Consider the following 21,995-nt stretch of genomic DNA (forward strand, 5'->3'; position numbering starts at 1 on the left):
GCCTTATTTTCAAAGTAATAACATTAACTGTAGGTATCCAGCAGGATTTTTTTGGTGATTTATTATTACAGAAGAAAAAACAAATGATCCCATGAGTTTTTTAAGTGACTTCAAGTATGGCTTTGCCATCCTTAGTTATGATGACCTGAACAAATGAAACTAAAGGATGGCCAGTTAAAGAGCTTTATTGCTCCGGTGATCACTTAAGTAGGATGCCACAAAAGCATCCACACATCACATGTATTCTTAGGCTTATGTGCTCATTGCCAGCCAAAGAACGGTTTCCAGAAGCTTAAGTCCACTTCTGGCCTCTCTCCTAAAAGGTGGCCAGATGCTGTTCCTTTTCTGATTTGTTTGCTGTACTTCCCGTGTTGTGTTGCTGCAATTATCTCTTGTCTCTAATTCCCTAGAGGCATATAATCATTGTACTCACACAGAATTCTTTTGGGTTTGTTGCTTTCATACTGTGATTTCAGCTTGCTTCTTTGGATTTGGCTGACTTTTGTCTTTATCACAAAGATAATTATAGTAACTTTATGAACCTAATTTAGCTTACCAAAATATTTATTCACATTCTAATTTCTAGTCTGCCGCCACCAAATGTACATCATTAACATTTTCCACTTCATAGTTGTATAATGGGAACAAGTAATTTAAAAATTGAGTTTGGAAATTTTTTCTTTCTGCTTATGGTTGGCCTTTTTAAATAATGCCTTTTTTGGTATATGCATTTTTATTTTTTTTTAGTGTCATTCTTCCACTTCCTCAGAATGTGAAGGATTATTTACTTGATGATGGGACTCTGGTGGTTTCAGGAAGGTAAAGTATATCAGAAACCATTTTTAATACTTTTATCATAAAGGAATGTTGTACTGATTAAATCTCAGCCATTGCCATATAAAATGCACCGTTCTCTCCCCCTTTTTTTTAGCTAAAATTATGTGTTGATTTTGATCCTTTGTTTTTTTGTCAATGCTCAATTAATAAGATTCTCAAAATTGGGTACTTCTCTAATAATTACTATTTATGAAAATGGGCAATTCCTTCCTCTCTGCCTTTAGGAAATGGGGATGGGGAGGACTGGTAGTGGGGCAGAGAGGGCATGTTATTACCCTTTGGGATTCTTCACTTATTTTAAGATAAGAGATTCATTGTTCATTGCAAACAGAAAGTTTTACTAGGGTGTATCATTTTTAAGTACTTAGCCTTTTGTTTCCCATAGTTAACCCACCATGACTCCACCTCAATGCTTCTCTGTTCATGTAGTTCCTCTAATTGTAAAAGGAAGAAGTTACCATGCTTTAGTCTTTTTAGTGTAAACTTGAAGAAGTTTAAGTATTATACAATTTAATGATGTTCCATGTGTTCATTCAGGTCTCTGCTCAGAAATCATGTTATTTTAGTGCTCATCCCTCACTATCCTTTCTAAAGTAGCCTAATACTAACCCTTGCTGGACCTTTTTTTTTTTTAGAATTGTAGGTTGGAAATAATTTTCCCTTAGAATTATTAAAAGTTTTGTTTTATTGTACTCAAATACACATAACATAAAATTTACTATAATTGTTTTAAAGTGTACAGTTCATTGGTGTTAAGTACATTTTATTGTTGTACAACCATCACCACCACCCATCTCCAGAACATTTTTCATCATGTAAAACTGATAGTTCTCTGTGCCTTAGATTTTTCTTCTGTGAATGGGCGACTGATGACAGAGAAGTAACCTCATAGGGTTGTGGCAGAGATAAAAACGGATACTATGTAAAATGTTTAGCCCAATGCCTAGTATATTGTATGTTCTTAAGAAATACTGACTGCTCTTGTTAGCATTAATTTTAGTCTAATCATTAAACAAACACGCCAGTAAATATATGTGAAAATTGTGATAAGTGCTGTGAAGGAAATGGGGAGGCCACTGAAATATTAAGTTACTGGGGGTGGGAGTGGGGCTGAGGGTTGCAGGGAGGGTCAGGGAATTCCCTGAAGAAGTAATTTATGAGCCTCTGAGAAAGGAAGTTTGGGTAGAAGGTAGTCAGTTGAGTGGTGTTGGGAAGAATCTTCCAGGTTGAGGGAATAGCATTAAGGAGGGCTCTGAGGCACGAAAGATATTCATCTGCAGGAAACTAATAAGAGAAGGTCAGGTGGTGGGAGTCTCAGTTGCTGAAATGGGAGTGATGGTTAGGGTTCATGCTGAGGTATGTGTGTGGGAGTTATGTTAAAGATCCTAGAATTTATTGAGAACTCAGGTATTGAGTTCTTTGAGCAAGAAAGTGACTTTGGCAGATTTCATTTTGTGAACAATGACTGGTTACTGTGTGGAACTTGAAGACCAGTTAGGAACCTGATACTGCATTAGACCAAGTGAGAGCTGATAGTGGCTTGATCTAAGAGGGTTACATTGAAGTGGAGAGAAGTGAATGGATTTGACTTTCACTTCTTGCAACCTTCAGAACTCAGTGATGGAGAAGGAAGTGGCAAGAATTTTTGTTTGAACAACTAACTCGATGAATGAGATGTCATTTGCTCAGACTGAGAAAAGCAGTGTTTTTTGAGCCTTTGATTTGAAAAATGTAGTAATTTTATTTATTTTTTATTTTTTAAAAATATTTTTATTGACTTTACAGAGAGGAAGGGAGAAGGATAGAGAGTTAGAAACATCAATGAGAGAGAAACATCTATCAGCTGCCTCCTACACACCCCTTACTGGGGATTGAGCCTGCAACCAAGGTACATGCACTTGACTGGAATCGACAGGACTCTTCAATCCATGGGCCGATGCTCTATCCACTGAGCCAAACCAGTTAGGGCAAAAATGTAGTAATATTAGATTGTATTACTTTTATAGTTAAAAACTTGAAAATTAGCCCTGGCCAGTGTTGTTCAGTGGTTAGGGTGTCAGCCCATGCATCAAAGGGTCGAGGGTTCGATTTCTGGTCAAGGGCACGTACTGGGTTGCAGGTTCTGATCCCTGGCCCTGGTTGGGGTGCATGCAGGAGGCAACTAATCAATGTTCACATCAATGTTCCTCTTCCCCTCTCTCTCTCTCTCTCTCTCTCTCTCTCTTCCTCTCCCCCCCTCTTTTTTCCCTCTCTCCCTCCCTCTCCCTCTCACTCTCCCTAAAGATCAATGTAAAAAATATTCTTGGATGAGGATTAATAACAAATTTGAAAGTTATAGGTATAATTTATATGCGGTACATTTACAGTAAAATACACAGATCTTGAATGTATAATTTGATGAGTTTTGATAAATATATACAACTGTTTCACCACCACTCCGTTGAAAATATTGACCATTTCCATTCCCCAGAAAGTCCCTTGTATCTCTTTTTGGTCTTTCCTGCCTACCTCCATTTTCCCACCCAGGCAAACACTGGTCTGATTTTTATCTCCATAGCATAGTTTTGTCAGTTCTAGAACTTCATATACATGGAATCATAGTATTTTTGTGTGTCTCTGGCTTCTTTCTTTGTATTTTTTGTTAATCCTTACCCAAGGATATTTTTCCATTGATTTTTAGGGAGAGTGGAAGAGAGAGGGAAAGACAGAGAGAAACATCGATTGGTTGTCTCCTGCATGGGAGGAGCCTGCAACTGGAGTCCATAAACTTGACTAGAATTGAACCTGGGACCTTTGGTCCGCAGGCAGACGCTTTATCCATTCAGCCAAATCAGCTAGGGCTGGCTTCTTTAATTCAATATAATGCTTTTGAGATTCATCTAAGTTGCGTTTTATCACTGAGTAGCTTTTTTCAAACATGTCTTTTTAAAACTCTGTTTGTGTTTTGCATGTGGGCTTAGGTATGTATCCCTCTCAGTATGTTCCTTGCTATACTAATCTTTTTATTTCCCTGAGTTCAGATAGTAATTGTTTTTTGAATGAGTGTGTGTGTTTAAAGTATTATTTATAGAAGACCACAGCTGCATCTTTTCCTATATGAACATTTTAGCTCCATTATATGAAATATATCCCTGAATCAAGGGATATAGTGTATAGCAAGTATGTCAAACTCAAAGACTAACACGGGCCAAATAAACAAGGTTTAAGTTTATGTGGGCCGCAAAAAAACACAAACTTCAATTTTCATAGAAACGTAGGTTTATTTAGAAAAGTATAGTATAAAAAAAAGAATAAGAGCAATGATAAAGTTAATGTTTTCTTCCTGACACTTGGCATCTCTTCTCCGCTAGTATCTTTCTTACTTCAGGGAAAATCTTGTTCACAGTGATTACTTTCAAAACTGACCCAAGGTGAATGTCAGTAATTTTGGATCTGACAGGAGACTTATTTCCTTTCATAATTGTAAATAACTGCTAACACCGTTATATTGGCATGGCTGCAGAAATATTCGTTGTGGGCTGTGAGTTTGACATGCTTGGTGTATAGTTACAAATAAATAAACTGGTGTTAATGAACTAGAATTATTGAATAGTCTTTTTATTGTGAGTAGGCCAGTAAGTTATTTCTAGATATTGAGATATATTCATTAGGCATCTTTTTCTTCTTTTTCTTTTAAGCATAGACTGGGAATGTGTATGACTTAACTTTTTTTTATGTAAGATTAATTCTGAAACATGGAAAGGAGGAGCAAAATGAATGCTTAGAATTATATCATTTGTAAAATATGCCCCTAACTTTCTTTTTTAATTATAGAATACTTGTCATTGTAGTAAACTTGACAACTGCATAGAAGAATGAAGGAGCAGAGAAAAATCACCCATAATTCCACTTTCTGAAAACAAATACTGTTCAAATTTTGGCACATTTTTTTTCTAGTCTTTTTAAATACACAATGAGTGAGATCATGTGGTATTTTTCCTTCATTGACTGGCTTATTTCACTTAGCATAATGCTTGGCACATTTTTTTTCTAGTCTTTTTAAATACACTTTATAGCCTAAGTGGTGGGCGTGCTACATACTATATAGTTTCATATTACTTTTTTCATTGACCACCATAGCATAAATTTTCGCTGTGCTTTAAAAATGGCATTATTTCTAACAACTGCAAGATTTTCATGTATAGGCATTTGCTGTAATTGACCTAATTTCATAGTTGTTGGATATTTAGGTCATTTACAACTTTTCCTTACTGAAAAATAATTCTTCAACAAACATTTTTGGCCCTAGCAGTTTTGGCTCAGTGGATAGAGTGTTGGCCTGCTGGGTTTGATTGTGGTCAAGGGCACATGCCTAGGTTGCAAGCTTGATTCCCAGTAGGGGGTGTGCAGGAGGCAGCTGATCAATGATTCTCTCTGATCATTGATGTTTCTATCTCTCTCCCTCTCCCTCCCCCTCTGAAATCAATAAAAATATATTAAAACAAAAAACAAAAAAACACAAACATTTTTGTATAAAACATTGTTTGCATTTACGATTATTTCTGTACATTAAGAATCCTAGACTCTAATTATAGATCTAAGGTTATAAAAATGTTTAAGACTCTTGACCAGTATAGCCCAATAGCTTTCACTGTTGTACCAGTTTATGCTCTTAACTCTAGTGTAGTAGAGTACCTTGTTCCAGAAAGTAAAATTCCTAATTGAATGCTTTCCTCTAAGCTTCCAAGTTATTTGTTACATAGAAAATAAAAGGTAGAAAAAGTCTCTGAGTATAATTTCTTCAGTTTCAGCTCCCATGAAATAAGTGTGGTTTTTTTGCTGTGTAAACTCTTACCTATTCTCTTTCACCTGACACACAGTGCCCTCTATGTTTGCTCCATGTATCAATTGGGATGATTTTGGTTGCAAGTAATAGAATATTTGCTATGATTCGAATGCTTGTATGACCCCCAAATTCATATGGTGTTTGGGAGGTGATTATACCAGTATCATGAGGGTGGACTCCTCATGACTAGGATTAGCATTCTTATAAAAGATCACACGGAGCTCTTAGCTCCTTTTCCTGTGTCGGACACCAAGAAGGTGGCCATCTGCAAGCCAGAAGGGGGCTCTTACCAGAACCCGACCCTGCTGGCACCCTCATCTTCCTCTATAACTGAGAAATAAATTTCTGTTGGCAAACTATCCCATCTATGTTATTTTGTCATAGTAGCCTGAACAGGCTAAGACATCCATCTTTAAAAATGGCTTAAACAGTGAGGCCAGTATGTTATTTCATATAACTACTAGAGGCCCAGTGCACAAAATTCGTGCACTCGGAGGGGGGTCCCTCGGCCCAGCCTGTGCCCTCTCAGTCCGGGAGCCCTCAGCGCTGAGCCTGGCTTCTGGCTGAGTGGTGCTCCCCCTGTGGGAGCGCACTGACCACCAGGGGGCAGCTCCTGCATTGAGCATCTGCCCCCTGGTGGTCAGTGCAGATCATTAGCATTCTTATAAAAGATCACACGGAGCTCTTAGCTCCTTCTCCTGTGTCCAACACCAAGAAGGTGGCCATCTGCAAGCCAGAAGGGGGCTCTTACCCGAACCCGAATCCGCTGGCACCCTCATCACCCAGTTGTTGTGCCGTCGGGCCAAAACCGACTCTCCGACATCCTGTGAGGGGTCTCAGATTGCGAGAGGGCACAGGCCAGGCTGAGGGACCCCACTAGTGCACGATCGGGGCCAGGGAGGGACGTGGGAGGTTGGCCAGCCATGGAGGGACCACGGGAGGGCTACAGGGCATGTCCGGCCCATCTCGCTCAGTCCCTATCGGCCGGACCCCAGCAGCAAGCTAACCTACCAGCTGGAGTCCCCCTGGTGGTCAGTGCACGTCATAGCGACTGGTCGACTCTCTGCCCCCTGGTGGTAGGTGCACATCATAGCGACTGGTTGACCTGTCAACTGTCTGCCCCCTGGTGGTCAGTGCATGTCATAGTGAGTGGTTGAGTGGCCTTAGCATATCATTAGCATATTATGCTTTGATTGGTTGAACTAATGACCGGACGAGCGGACACCTAGCATATTAGGCTTTTATTATATAGGATAAGCTGGAAGGCATGGCAGTTATGGAAAAGTATAGTACTTCAGTGATGTTAGGACTAGAAATTAGCTTCTCTGAATTTCTTGGTTTTCCTTTCTGAAGTCCAAGTTGCTGTAGTAGCTTCAGACATCATGTTCTCACACTACCATATCCAAAGGTAAGAATAAATGAGGTCCTGTCTCATGTCCCTTTTTAAAAGCAGGGTGAACTTTCTCAGGGGTCTCTAACAACTGTTGGTTAGGGTTTGGTCCTTCTTTGGCAAGGAGTTGGAATAACCATGATTGGTGGGACTGGTCTGTAGTCACTGTGTGATTGGGGGGAAGTCCATGAGGCACAGAGGCACTTAATAGCTGAACAGGTTGGAGTTTTTATTAGCAGAGAAGTGAGGAAATGGTTGTTGGCTGCTTTAGCTCCTGATTCTTCATGTCTCCTGTCCCATCACTTCCGAATACAGGACATTCCTTTCACCCCTGGCTGAACGCTCTTCAGCGTGTCTTATTTACATTTATAACTCAGCACAGTCTGTGCTCAGGAAATATTTGTTGAGTGAGTGAATGAATGAACGTGGTTACTTAACTCTTTTCCATGGTGGCCTGCACTAAGTCAAATGAATAGTGTAAACTGATGGTGATAAGATTTATCTTGTTTGCCAACTCTGATCTACTGGTAATGGTTTCTTAGAGTGATGTGTTGAGGCTGCTTCCAGGGTTCAGGGAAGGAGAATGTTTGGTTTGATTATCATTGCTCCCAGTGGGTGTGGGAAAGGGGGCTGGTCACTTGCATTTCTGGTGGAGACAGTGATTCATTTTCATTGCACATTATTGGGTATCTCCTAGAGGTGGGTGCTGAGTGTGCTACTGGAATAATGAGATAGGTGGGACATTCTATCTTGGGAGTCCACGCTTAGTTAGTAGCCAAGTCAAAGATATAAGTAGTTGTGGGGTTTTTGTTGTTTTTTTAAAATAAAAGCATCCAGTATTCTGATAAGCAGTTTATTTTCTTTTTTCTTTTTAGTTTAAATGATAACTGTAAGCTGGAGTGATCCAGGACGTTTTTATAGTGGAGGTGATAACCTGAAGTGGGCCCACAAATTGGGTGCATCTCAGATGGTCTGACTCATAAAGCTTCCAAGTCCTAATCCTCACTGTCCCTTTTTGGTTTCAGGTTCTTTCTTTCGCTGACCTGTCTTTCTTGGGGCAGAATAATAGTAGATGCCGATTATAAAAATTAACATGTTAGATACGTTTGTGTTTTGAACCTTCACAACTCTACCAAGAAATAATATCAAAGGTGATGATAATATCAAGAAATAATAGTAGCCCTAGCCAATTTGGCTCAGTGGATAGAGCGTTGGCCTGTGGACTGAAGGGTTCTGGGTTCGATTCTGGTCAAAGGGATGTACTGAAGGGTCCTGGGTTCGATTCCAGTCAAGGGCATGTATCTCAGTTGCAGGCTCAATCCTTGGCCCTGATTGGGGTGTGTGTGGGAGGCTACCAGCCAATGTGTCTCTCTCACATCACTATTTCTCTTGTCTATCTCTCTCCCTTCCACTTTCTCTAAAAACCAATGGAAAAGTATCATTGGTTGAGGATTAACAACAACAAAAAAAGGAAATAATAGTATAAGTACATTGTTAAGAAATATGAAGCTACCAAGAGTGGTACCATCCAAATTTGTTAAGAGTGTATTATATATATGTACATACATATAATTTTTAAATACTTTTATTGATTTCAGAGAGGAAGGGAGAGGGGTAGAAAGAGAAACATCAGTGATAAGAGAGAATCATTGATCGGCTGCCTCTGCATGTATCCCCCACTGGGGATCGAGCCTGCCACCTGGGCATGTGCCCTGACTGGGAATCAAAGCCTGGCCTCCTGCTTCATAGGCCGGTGCTCAACCACTGAGCTACACAGGCTGGGCAAGAGTGTATTATATTAAATGTTAGGTTAGCAATCATGGGAAAGGCATATCCTCCTCTGTAAATCAAGAAATTGACACATTGGTTTACCAGTCATCACTCTGTTGTGATTTTGGTTAATGTATATCAGTTTCTTAAATTTTAATAAACTTTTCTTAATTCTATAGAATTGAATTTCCAGATGCACAAAGCTAAGAATCAAATAGGCTCACTTGTTAGCTTGCACATAGGGTAAAATCTCAGAGCCTCTGGAATTCTTGGCGCTGGACATGCAGGTAGGTCCCTGCGGGTCTTGCTAAGGTCATTTATGCAGCAGGAATGTATGGTGGCTTGGCTCAGTAAAAAGTGAGATTGGAAGTTGAAAAGACTTTTTTGACACCTAGACTCAGAATTACATGGTGTCACTTGTGCTACCTTTTGGTCATAGTGAATCTTGAAGCCAGTCTAAATTAAAGGGATGGGAAAATAAATGCTATTTCTTCATGGGAAGAGTAGCAAAGTCATCCTTCAAAAGGGCTTGTTTAACATGATGGGATGAATTATTGTAGCCATCTTGGCACATTATTTAAGTTTTTTGCCCCTTTATTCCGTTAATTGTGCTATATATATCTGGAGACTTATGTTTTTCAGTTTTGGGAGATTTAAAAATATTATGTCTTTTATAATTTTCTCTTATTTTCTTGCTTCTGTTTCTGGAACTCCTGTTGCTAAAATGTTGGATCTGCTGGATTAATTCTCTGTATCTTATTATTTCTTCTCTACTATATATTTCTTTGTTGTCCTAATTTCTAGGTAATTTCCTTGACTTTGCCATTTATTTTGAATTTTCAGTTTCTACAAGTTCAGTCTTGTCCTGTGTTCCTTTCTTATAGCCTCCTATATTTTTCATGGATGCAATATCTTCTCTTTTTTTGTTAATCCTCATCCGAGGATATTTTTCCATTGATTTTTAGGGAGAGTGGAAGAGAGAGGGAAAGACAGAGAGAAATATCAATGTGAGAGAAACACATTGATTGGTTGCCTCCTACAGGAGCCCTGACCAAGGTCGGAGCCGGGAGGAGCCTGAAACCAAGGTATGTGCCCTTGACTGGACTTGAACCCGGGACCCTTTGGTCCACAGGCTGACGCTCTAGTCACTGACCCAATCCAGCTAGGGCTCTTCTTTTATCTTTAAGGATATTAATCATACTTAAAATATTTTTTCATTTGGTCCCTTTATTGTCTTTATTTCTTCCATGTACCTTTTTTTAGAAACTTTTAAAAAAATCTTTCTTCAGTTTTCTGATGATTTTAGGCCTCTATTCATATTTAAGAGTGAGGGACACACACACACACACACACACACACACACACACACACACACACATTTGGAAACTTTGTGTACCTGGTGGGCTTGTTGACTAAGACTGCCAGCAGTTAGACTCTGGGTTTTTTCAGTTTCTGCAGAGGGCAATTCTCTCATCTGTGTGCATTCTGACAGCAGGGTAGGAGGATGGGAACTAGGGCTCTGAGTTCAGCATGACTTTCACATGGCTCCTCATCATATTGTAGCATCTCACCCCCATATTCCTCTGGGCCATTATGGACCTGATCCGTGAGCCTCTTTAGTTCATTTTTCCCCCAGAGAATAAACCTGCTTAGCCATGGGGGTGGAGGAGGATGAGTTGCTTGGGTGTGCAAGTTTAAGGAGACTGGGTGAGTCTTTCTGCCGTTTTCATGGACCTCACACAAGTAACCCTATTCATAGCCCAGAGCTGCAGTTTTGTTGTCCAGAGGTCTCTAGGTTCTAGCTGTTGCTTAGTGGGTTATCCCCCTTGGCTTTCTGTTTTCCAAACGTTTGTTGCCATCTTCCTTCTGTAGTTGTCTTCTTGTGGGTCCTCTTTCTTCTTGGGATCATTCCTATCATTTTAATGGAGTTTCATGAGGGAACATAGGGGTAGATAGATGCCCATGGCAACCAGTGGCCCCATTTCCCTTTTTCTTGTAGTTTCTTGGTACAGATCCTGTGCTGCCTATTATTCTGATTGTTATTTGTTTCCATTATGTGAGTGAGTTATTCCTAGGCCAGTTGTTTGTAGTTTAGTATTGAGGAGGGGCCAGGGCAGAGTTATCCCCTCTGAGTTCCTTCAGCCTTTGCTTCCTCCTGGGCAACGAGATTGGCTACTAGACGCCTCCTTCCCATACCTGCTTCTTCAAAGAGAGTGTCTGAGTATTTCTTTCTCATTCTCTTCCCCATACCTCTCTGTGTTGCCAGTCCAGACTCAGGTAATTCTGGACACCAGTCCACACACTGTTTTCTCTGTATAAACTAAGGAGTCTTGCCCCTCAGGGGTGTTCCCTCAGCTGTGCAGAACAGCTCTTCACATGTTTCCTCTGGGTCTTCCTTCATCCCGTTTGACCTTCCTGATCTCTGGCAGCACTTTCTCACAACTGGCCTCAAGAGTTGTGGATGATTCTTGGTGTTACCAGAGGAGGACTTTGAGCTTTCTTTCCCCTATTTCTAAGTGATTTGTGAAAGTGGGCAGAAAGTTTTTATTCTGCCATCTTTGTTGTACTCTCATTAATTTTATATTAGTTTTTATTAGTTTCTGTCTCAAAAAGTGGACTTTTCCTAATATTATGCTTCAATTGAAAGGCTTTTTACATACTCACCTGAAATTCTGACTACATGGTACACAGCCTTTTTCTTTCTTAATTTTTGCTTCATGTCCTTCTAGGGAAGATCCTCCAACATGTTCTCAGCCAGACAGTGATGATGAGGCAGAAGAAATACAGGTTGGTTCTACTCTATTCTGTAGATTGTTCTAATTTCAGTGATCTTTGAAATAGTTCTGACCTTTTGTTCTTAGCATATATTCATTGAAGTGAGAAATTACATGAAAATCTCACTTTGATACCTTTATTTACATACTAGAGGCCCAGTGCATGAATTCGTGCATGGGTGGGGTCTGGCCAACCCGACCCTGATCGGGGCCCAATCAGGGCCGGGCAGGAGGGGCCGTGGGCTATTTGCCGGCAGGCCTTGCCCCCGATTGGGGTGGGGGGGCAATTGGGGGTAGGGCAGCCGGCGGGAGGGGCTGTGGCGGGGGTGTGGCGGGGGTTGACCAGCTGCCCTGCCCTTGATGGGGTGGGAGAGGCCAATTGGGAGCAGGGCCGGCCTGCGGGAGGGGCCACAGGAGGTTGGCTGGCCAGCCCCACCCCAGATCGGACCGGTTTGCTGGCCGCAGTGGGTGTCATAGCAACCGGTTGTTCCAGTCATTACAGCGTTCCAGTCGCTGGCTTTTTATATATATAGATACTTTGTGTTCAGGAAAACATGTCATCTGTTTATGTATAAATTTTACATGGAGTACTGCTTTTTTGGAAGCCCAGTACATTATCTATATTTAATGTTTTTTCTATTCTCTTCTTCATGCAGTGGTCAGATGATGAGAACACAGCCACACTAACGGTAAGAGCAGAGTGCCAGCCTGGGGACAGCCTCACACTATCACACAGCTGCTTCAGGCTTCAGTGCATGCCTCTGAATTCCCATCTACTCGCCCTTTCAAATGTCATGTTTTTCTGTTGGCTATTATGTATTACTATCATTTTTTAAATTTATTATTAAAGTTTTTAAAAATATATTTTTATTGATTTCAGAGAGGAAAGGAGAGGGAGAGAGAGAAACATCAATGATGAGAGAAAATCATTGATTGGCTGCCTCCAGCATGCACCCCACTGGGGACTGAGACCGCAACCCAGCCATGTACCCCTACCAGGAATTGAACTGTGACCTCCTGATTCATAGGTAGACGCTCACCCACTGATCCATGCCAGTCCGGCTATTAAAATTCTTTAAAATTGATTTTAGAGCAAAAGGGAGGGAGAAGGAGAGAAAGAGAGGGAAACATTGATGTGAGAGTGAAACATTGATTGGTTGCTTCCCGTAGGGCCCCGACTAGGGATTGAGCCCGCAAACCAGGTATGTGCTCTGACTGAGAACCGAAATTGCAGCCCTTCAGTGCATAGGACTACGCTGCAACCAACTGAGCCACACTGGCCAGGGCTATTATGTATTATTTTGAAAAATAACTTGAATCACTCCTTATAGGCAAACATGGCCTGCTCTTTCCCCCTTTGATTACAAAGGAAATATTTTACATTCATAATTGATGCTTTGACTTGTTTCTCTTAAGTTCTAAAAGAAGGAATCAAGTCTAGATCTATGGGAGCTAAATTAAAGTGAAAATCTATATTCACTTACTCACATATATTTAAATATCATAAAACATTGCAATTTCTTTTAAGTGAGAATAGAGGACTTTATGACATTAATCAGTAGCTTGTGTAAAAATGTAAAAGTTGATTAAGCTTATTATAATTTTTCAGAGTAAGAGTATTATTGTCAAATGTAACATAAAATATTTTTTAATTGATTTTATAGACAGAGGAAGAGGGTGTGGAGAGAGAGAGAGAAGAGGAGAGGAGAGGAGAGGAGAGGAGAGGAGAGAGAAAAGGAGAGAGAGAGAGAGAGAGGCATCAATTTGTTGTTTCACTTATCTATGTATTCTTGTATGTGCCCTGACCATGGATGGAACCCACAACCTTCATGTACTAGTATTGGGACAATGCTCTAACCAACTTTGCTACCTGGTCAGAGCCTAATATATATATATTTAAAAATTTTTATTGGTGAAAGTATTACATATGTTCTCTTTTTCCCTCCATTGACCACTTCTAACCCACCTCCACTCTCCAGCTCAGGCTTTCACCACCCTATTATCTGTATCCATGGGTTATGCATATATGCATTAAAGATTCTTTGGTTGATCTTTTCCTACCCACCCACTGTCCCCCCGCCTTCCCTCTGAGATTCCACAGTATATTCTAAGCTTCTATGACTCTGGATCTCTTTTGATCATCAGTTTATTTTGTTCATTATATTGCACATATAAGTGAGATCATGGGATACTTGTCTTTCTCTGACTGGTTTATTTCACTTAGCATAATACTCTCTAGGTCCCTCCATGCTATCTCAAAGGGTAGGAGAACCTTCTTTTTTACTGCTGCACCATATTCCATGGTGTAAATGTACCACAGCTTTTTTATCCACACATCTACTGATGGGCACTTGGGCTGTTTCAAGATATTAGCTATTGTAAATTGTGCTGCTATAAACATAGGGGTACATACATTCTTTCTGATTGGTGTTTCAGGTCTCTTAGGATATATTCTTAGAAGTGGGATGGGTCAAATAGCAGGTCCATAATTAATTTCTTGAGGAAACTCATACTATTTTCCATAATGGCTGCACCAGTCTGCATTCCCACCAGCAGTGTACTAGGATTCCCTTTTCTCTACATCTTCACTAGCACTTGTCATTTGTTGATTTGTTGATGGTAACTATTCTTTTTTTCTTTTTCTTTTTTTGATGGTAGCTATTCTGAGAGGTATGAAGTGATACCTCATTGTTTTAATTTGCATCTCTCTGATGATCAGTGACTTTGTGCATTTTCTCATGTCTCTTGGTTTTCTGTATGTCCCCTTTGGAGAAGTGTCTATTTAGGTTCTTTGCCCATTTTTAAATTGGATTGTTTGTCTTCCTTTTGTTAAGTTGTATGAGTTCCTTATATATTTTGGGTATTACCCCTTTATCAGATGTATCATTGCCAAAAATGTTCTCCCATACAGTGGGCTTCCTTTTCATTTTGTTGATGGTTTCTTTTGCTGTACAGAAGCTTTTTATTTTGAGGTAGTCCCATTTGTTTATTTTCTCCTTAGTCCTCTGCCCTAGGAGATGTATTCATAAACATATTGCCATTAGAGATGTCTGAGATTTTGCTGCCTATGGTTTCTTCTAGAATTTGTATGGTTTCACAACTTATATTTAAGTCTTTTATCCATTTTGAGTTTATTCTTGTGTATGATATAATTTGGTGGTCTAGTTTCATGTTTTTTTGCAATTTTCCCAGCATCATTTATTGAAGAGTATGTCTTGACTCCATTGTATGCTCTTGCCTCCTTTGTCAAATATTAATTGAGCGTAATGGCTTGGTTCAGTTTCTGGGATCTCTGTTCTCTTCCATTGATCTATATACCTGTTCTTGTGCCAGTACAAGGCTGTTTTGAATTCGGTGGCTTTGTAATATAACTTCAAATCTGGTATTGTGATCCCTCCAACTTTGTCAACAGGGCTTTTGTTTGCTGGGAGTGATTTGATTACTGCTTCTATTTCCTCAATTGTTATTGGCTTATTCAGATTTTCTGTTTCTTCCTAATTCAGTTTTGAGAGATTGTATTTTTTCTAGGAATTTGTCCATTTCATCCACATTGTCCAGCTTGTTGGCATATAGTTGTTCATAGTATTTTCTTACAATCCTTTGTATTCCTGTGGTGTTCAGTTGTTGTGTCTCTGCTTTCATTTTTGATTTTATTTATTTGGGTCCTCTCTCCTTGTTTCTTGATTAATCTGACTAATGATTCATCCATCTTGTTTATGTTTTCAAAGAACCACTCTTGGTTTCATTGATTTTTTTGTATTGTTTTTTAGTCTCTAAGTCATTTATTTATGGTCTAATCTTTATTATTTTCTTCCTTCTACTTGCTCTTGTCTTTTCTTATTCTTCTCTAATTATTTAAGTTGCAGAGTTAAATAATTGTCAGTTGTTGTGTCTCTGCTTTCATTTTTGATTTTATTTATTTGGGTCCTCTCTCCTTGTTTCTTGATTAATCTGACTAATGATTCATCAATCTTGTTTATGTTTTCAAAGAACCACTCTTGGTTTCATTGATTTTTTTGTATTGTTTTTTAGTCTCTAAGTCATTTATTTATGGTCTAATCTTTATTATTTTCTTCCTTCTACTTGCTCTTGTCTTTTCTTATTCTTCTCTAATTATTTAAGTTGCAGAGTTAAATAATTGATTATTAATTTTTCTTGTTTTTTGAGGTAGGCCTGTAGTGCTGTGAGCTTCCCTCTCAGTACTGGTTTTGTTGTTGTGTATTCATTTTCATTTGTTTTCAGGAAGTTTTTGATTTCTGTCTTCATCTCATTGGTAACCCATTCATTGTTTAATAACATGCTATTTAGCCTCCATGTGTTTAAATGTTTTTGAGTGTTTTTACTGTAGTTGATTTCTAATTTCATTCCATTGTGATCTGAGATGTTTTATATGATTTTCAATCTTCTTGAACTTGTAGATACTTGTTTTGTGTCCTAACATGTGGTCTGTCTTGCAACCTTTAAGATACTCTCTTTGTCTTGAACATTTGCCATGGTAATTATGATGTGTCTTGGTGTGGGTCTTTTTGGGTTCACCTTGTTTGGGACTCTCTGTGCTTGTGTGACTTTTTTCTTCCCCACCTTAGGGAAGTTTTCTGATATTATTTCTTCAAATTGGTTTTCTAAGTCTTGTTCCTCTTTCTGTTGTTCTGGCACCCCTATTATTCGTATGTTGTTTCGTTTCATGTTGTCCCAAAGCTCCCTTAGGCTCTCCTCCTGTCTTTTAATTTTTTTCTCCAATTGCAGTACAGTTTGGGTGTGTTTTGCTTCCTTGTCTTCTAATTCACTAATTCGGTCCTCCGCTTCTCCTAGTCTACTGTTGATACTTTCAATGGAGTTTTTTATGGCAGCTATATCACTCTTCATTTCTTCTTGGGCCTTACTTAAGTTGTTGATTTTTTCAATAAGTTATTGATTTTTTCATCCATTTCTTTTTGATTCTTACATACGTTGTTGATTTTTTCATCTGTTTCTTCTTGATTCTTGCATAAGTTGTTGGATTTTTTCCTCCATCCGATTTATGCACTCTAGGATCCTTAATCTGAATTCTTTTTCTGACATGTTGCATGCCTCTGTTTCACTTAGATGCTTTTATGGCGAGGCCTCCTTTTCTTTCCTTTGTGGGTTTCTTTGTCTACCCATGTTTGATCTCACCGACAGATCTAGATGTTGAGTCGTTCAGGGGCTGCTCCTTGGGTGGCTGTGGCTCCTCGGGCTGCAGTTGCTCCTCGGGCGGTTGTGGTAGCAGTTGCTCCTCTGTTGGCAGCAGCTCCTCTGGTGGGTGCCGTTCACAGCCGTGGTGGCTCCTCTGGTGGGTGCGGGGAGGCTTCTCACACAGCTGCTGTTCCTCAGACAGAGGGTGTGCTGATCATGAGGCTGCTGTTCCTTGGATGGGGGCGGGCTACACACGCAGATGCTACTCCTTGAACTGGGACGGACTGCTCACGTGGCTGCTGTTCCTTGAATGGGGGCTGGCTGCACGCTGCTGTTGTTCCTCTGATGTTGTGGGCTGCTTGTGGGGCTACTGCTCCTTGGACTTAGACAGGATGATTGCAAGTCTGCTGCTCCTCGGATGGGGGTGGGCTGCTTGCATGGCTGCTGCTCTTTGGACGGGAGTGAGCTGCACGTGTCGCTGCTCCTCCTCTCCAGGTGTCTGGTTATGTTACACTTTTATTATTTTAGATGACTTTTCAGCCTTTTTCATCTCAAGGTGCACATAAACTAATTGCTAAAATCCTGTGGCACACCAAAAGTAATTTTTTGCCGATCTGACCAAAAAAAATTAAGTATAATTTTGATTAACACATTGTATGCGGGAAACGTATTTATACGTTTTGGAATTTTTACATATTTTGTTACTTTTATTTCAATTTCCAGTGAGTTTTCCAGTATTTGTCTGTTTAAAATTTAAGAAAAACAATTCAGTATACATTTTATAGTAAATCACAAAAAGTTTCATTGATAAAAAATATGTAAAACTAAAGTTATCGTAATTTTACTGAACGTTGCCATTTGCGCAAAAAATTAGCAAAAATGGCCTGCGCCACCTGCTAGCACGTGATAAAAACTACCCGCAAACAATGTGTTAATTCACTCCAGATGGCTATTGTGTTGACTGTTGTATTTTTTTAAAATATATATTTTATTGATTTTTTTACAGAGAGGAAGGGAGAGGACATTGATGAGAGAGAAACATCGATCAGTTGCCTCCTGCACACCCCCTACTGGGGATTTACCCGGAACCAAGTTACATCCTTGACTGGAATCGAACCCGGGACCCTTCAGTCTGCAGGCCGACGCTCTATCCACTGAGCCAAACTGGTTAGGGCGACTGTTGTATTTTTTAATTTGACAGTCTGAGGGAAAAGAGGTCACTGCCCCTGATTAAATAGTCAGGTATTGCTGTTTTAAAAATTCTTGTAGCACATCAGTGTGCCTCATGCAGTATGCACAGCACACTGGTTGAAAATCACTGGTATAAGCCATTTGATTTATTTTGCAGTGTGTAGTTTAGCTAATTTCAGACTGTTTTAACATTTTTGCCCCTATGGAAGAACTTGTTATTAATGGATTTTTCAGAATTTGCAGCTGCCCAGTAGATGGCAGCATAAATTAAGGGATACCTGTGACTTTGTTGAGTATCTGTTAATATCTGTGTGTTCTGTCTTTCCTGCAGGCTCCACTTCACATCTCTCATTCCCCCTTTCTGTACTTTATTTTTGTGTGTTCCTTTCATAGTGACATAGGCTTGAGGCAAAGCATACTAATCGCATTTAAGTTCCTTCACAACAGTAGTTCTATCTACTTCCTGGCTGAAATGACACTTAGAATGTTTTAGTTTCTTGCTTATATAAGATAGGGATTTTCAAATCAACCAAAAAAGAAAGAACACTTTAATTTCACCAAGATCCTGTTTTTGAGGTTCGTTTATATTAAAACTTGTCAGGAAATAGTAGTGTTTAAATACAGTTTTATCACATAATTTATTCTCATTCTCATGAAACCTTTGGGGCATTTATCCAAGAATCTGTTCCTGCAAATGAAAAGGCTTCTGGACCTTTTAAATGTCAGGAGTTATTTCTGAGAATTGGACTATATGTACAAGTGATACTCCATCTATCTCTTTTCACTTAATAAATACTGGTTTTATGTAGGTGTTAAAGAACCATTCATTTCTTTCCTCAAATCCCCAGGTGCCTTGTGACATCTGTCTCTTTAGTTTATGGGTTTTATTTGTTTTGCAAAGTGACATTTGGGCACGTTTCCCCTTTTTGGCAGATGCTATTTGATCATGGATTCTGTTTAACTGAGTTCAGATTTCTGATAGTGGTTTGTATTCTGAATTATTTTTTAACACCCTAGGTAGTTTAACCTTGAGATTTTGATCATGTTTTCTATATTTATTGTGATGATATTGACTTGCGCAAATAATTTCTTTTCTCTTTAGGCACCGGAATTTCCTGAGTTCACCACGACAGTCCAAGAAGCTATCAATTCCCTTGGGGGCAGTGTATTTCCTAAGCTTAACTGGAGTGCCCCAAGGGTAGGCCACATCAGTAAATCTCTCATTGTTTGAGTATTCTTTGCTTTGCTATTCATTTCATTTTATGTCCCCACAGAAGGGCTCATTACATTCCTAAGTCTAGGGAAAATGCCATGGAATTTATTTTTATTTTCCCTTGTTATTTTATTTTCCTGATTTTGTAGTACACTTTCCTGGCTCTGTAAAGTACTGTACATTTTGCCAAAAGACAGTTTCAATCTCTTGTGCTACTGGTCATGCTAGAAATATGAGGAAATCTATGTTGTGTCCTTTTCAAAACTTTAGCTGTTCAGTTAAACAAAGATATGTCTCTATTGAAAAGGAATAAAATTTAAATATCACAGGATCTAGAAATAGAGCAGTTTGAGAAATCAACTGATACCTTCTTACGTTGTTTTATTATTTTAACATTTCATCAACAATATATTTTTTTTTTAAGTTAGGGTCTGTGGAAAAATTTACTATTTTTCTAATCCAATAGAAAACAATTTTATGACAGCAAAGGTCATTGAAAGAATCAAAGACTTCTTTGCATTTTCAGAAATCATCTCATGCTTATCTTTATTTTAAAATGAATGAGATTTATTTAATTTAATGTTTATTCTCACTTATTAAAGTTAATAACATATATACATTGTTTAAATTTTCAAAAGCTCTGGACGCTTTCTTAAAAAATCAGCAGGTCCTGACATGCTTTGCTTCACCATTTCCCATTCCTCAGAGGCTTTCAAATATTTTAGTATATTCTTTTGTTATTTTCTCCTACTTCTTTATTCTTCAATGTAATATATTTATTATTAACTTCCTACTCTGGAACAGAAAGATTCAACTTTTATCTCTGGTTCTCACTATTTCCTATTCTACTATTCTCATCATAGCAATATACTTTTTATTAGATTAGTGTTCAGAGTTTCTAATATTATGATTATGCAAACACAATGTACACACCTGATATATACTATATTATAGTTACTTATATGTTCTTATTCAATATTTTGTTTTCCCTGGAGTTAATAATTGTCTTGTTTATTTAGTTGCATGGTTTCAGTGTATATACTATTGTTTTAATGGAGTCAAATCTCTGTGTTCAATATACATTTTAATCAGAAGTTCTTCATCTTTTTCAATGGGAAAAATTTAAAAGAAGTTACTGAAACTCATTTTTACTTTATATATGAGCAGTAATTTGAATCATTCCTTACTACTGAACTAGGTTGAGGCTTTCCACTTAAGTTGGATAAATTATTTGTGGTTTTAAGTTATTCATTTGTTCTTATTTATTGAGTGCCTACTATGTACCAGTGTTTTTCCATATTGTAAATAGTTGAATAGTTTTTAAATAATCATTAGTTTTCTCAAAATTATTATTTTTTATTTATTTTTTAAAATATATTTTTATTGATTTCAGAGAGGAAGGAAGAGAGGGAGAGAGATAGAAACATCAATGATGAGAGAGAATCATTGATTGGCTGCCTCCTGCATGCCCCCCACTGGGGATTGAGCCCGCAACCCGGGCATGTGCCCTTGACTGGAATTGAACCTGGGACCCTTCAGTCCGCAGGCTGACGCTCTATCCACTGAGCCAAACTGGCTAGGGCTCTCAAAATTATTTTATTGTCCTGTGTCTGATCTATCTATGGGAGAAGTATGTTTTTAAATTACAATTATTTTGTCATTTTTAGGCATGTTTCACTAAGTTTTGTGCCTATTGTGCCTGATATTCTTACTTTTTTTGTTTTGTTTATATGTATGATTCATCATTTAAAATTGTGATGGTTCAGAATATCTCACCACTTCCACTCTCCCATATTTGATAGACTTGGGTCTTAAGTGCTCTATTATCAAACTTCAAGTGTTCTAGCTCTCCCGGAATAGGAAGAAGATAAAGGATCTCCTTTTTCTTAGAGAGTAGTTGGTCCACCAGTTTATTTACACCTCTGTCTTCTAGCCCAAGAGTTAGCATTTCTGATACCTTCCCCCCCGCCCCTTCTTTCATCATTAGCCAGAAAAACCTAGGGAAATGCTTTGCCTGAGTTAAAAGGGTGAGGGCTTTAACATCTGTGTTTATAACTGAGTGTCAACATGCAATGGTGATGCTATTCATTGTTTAGAAGTGTAATTGACATTTGACAGTATAGTTAAATTCTTACCTGGCTTTTTTCTTTAAGCCCTTGTAGAAGTAAGCATTATTAACTTGGTATACAGGCCTACGATTCATTCATAGTAACTAATTTGGAAAAATACTAAGTTGCATGTGTTTTATTATTTAGGATGCATACTGGATAGCAATGAATAGTTCTCTGAAATGTAAAACCCTCAGCGACATCTTTCTACTGTTCAAGAGTTCTGATTTCATCACTCGTGACTTCACTCAACCGTAAGTATGTTTCTTGTTCTCCATGTCAGTCGTTTCCCTACTTCTGAGATATTTTCTGTAGATGAAATTTCATTAGACTTAGAACTATTGTAAACAGCAGTTCCGTGTAACAAGTCTATTTCATATTGTCAAATGACCTCTTAAAGCAAACCTTTCTTTTTCCTTTATAGAAATTGCTATACAATGAATATTCCTAAATGGGCTTTCTATATATCTACCCATTAAATGTTTTGGTACTTTTGTTCATATTATAAAACTAGTATATAGATGTCTAACTGCTGTGCTTTAAATCAGAAATTAATATATAATAATACTGAATGTCAACTGTAATTAAAAAAAAAAGATAAAAAACCCCACCCCCAGTATATGCATATCATAAAAAAACAAAATTAGGAACTATAGCTAAACAAAAACAGGAAATGTAAAAGTATCCATGATCTCACCACAGTTTAGTTTGATATACTTAAAAAATCATATAT

At 38.6% G+C, this 21,995-nt stretch overlaps 1 protein-coding gene across 3 annotated transcripts in view; it reads left to right on the plus strand.

The window, feature by feature from the left end:
- Window positions 1–21,995, plus strand: part of CDC123 (cell division cycle 123) — a 75,170-nt gene that overhangs the window by 10,338 nt on the left and 42,837 nt on the right. For 2 of the 3 annotated variants that reach the window (XM_005876571.2, XM_005876573.2), the window contains exons 2-6: window positions 748–819; window positions 11,552–11,609; window positions 12,253–12,285; window positions 19,044–19,139; window positions 21,410–21,516. In XM_005876571.2, the coding sequence (XP_005876633.1) occupies window positions 748–819; window positions 11,552–11,609; window positions 12,253–12,285; window positions 19,044–19,139; window positions 21,410–21,516 (366 nt within the window). The remainder of the gene's footprint in view (window positions 1–747; window positions 820–11,551; window positions 11,610–12,252; window positions 12,286–19,043; window positions 19,140–21,409; window positions 21,517–21,995) is intronic. The other variant, XM_005876572.2, reaches the window with a different exon arrangement.

This window comes from Myotis brandtii, unplaced genomic scaffold (genome assembly GCF_000412655.1).
Source record: "Myotis brandtii unplaced genomic scaffold, ASM41265v1 scaffold49, whole genome shotgun sequence".
In the NCBI taxonomy this organism is placed as follows: domain Eukaryota; kingdom Metazoa; phylum Chordata; class Mammalia; order Chiroptera; family Vespertilionidae; genus Myotis; species Myotis brandtii.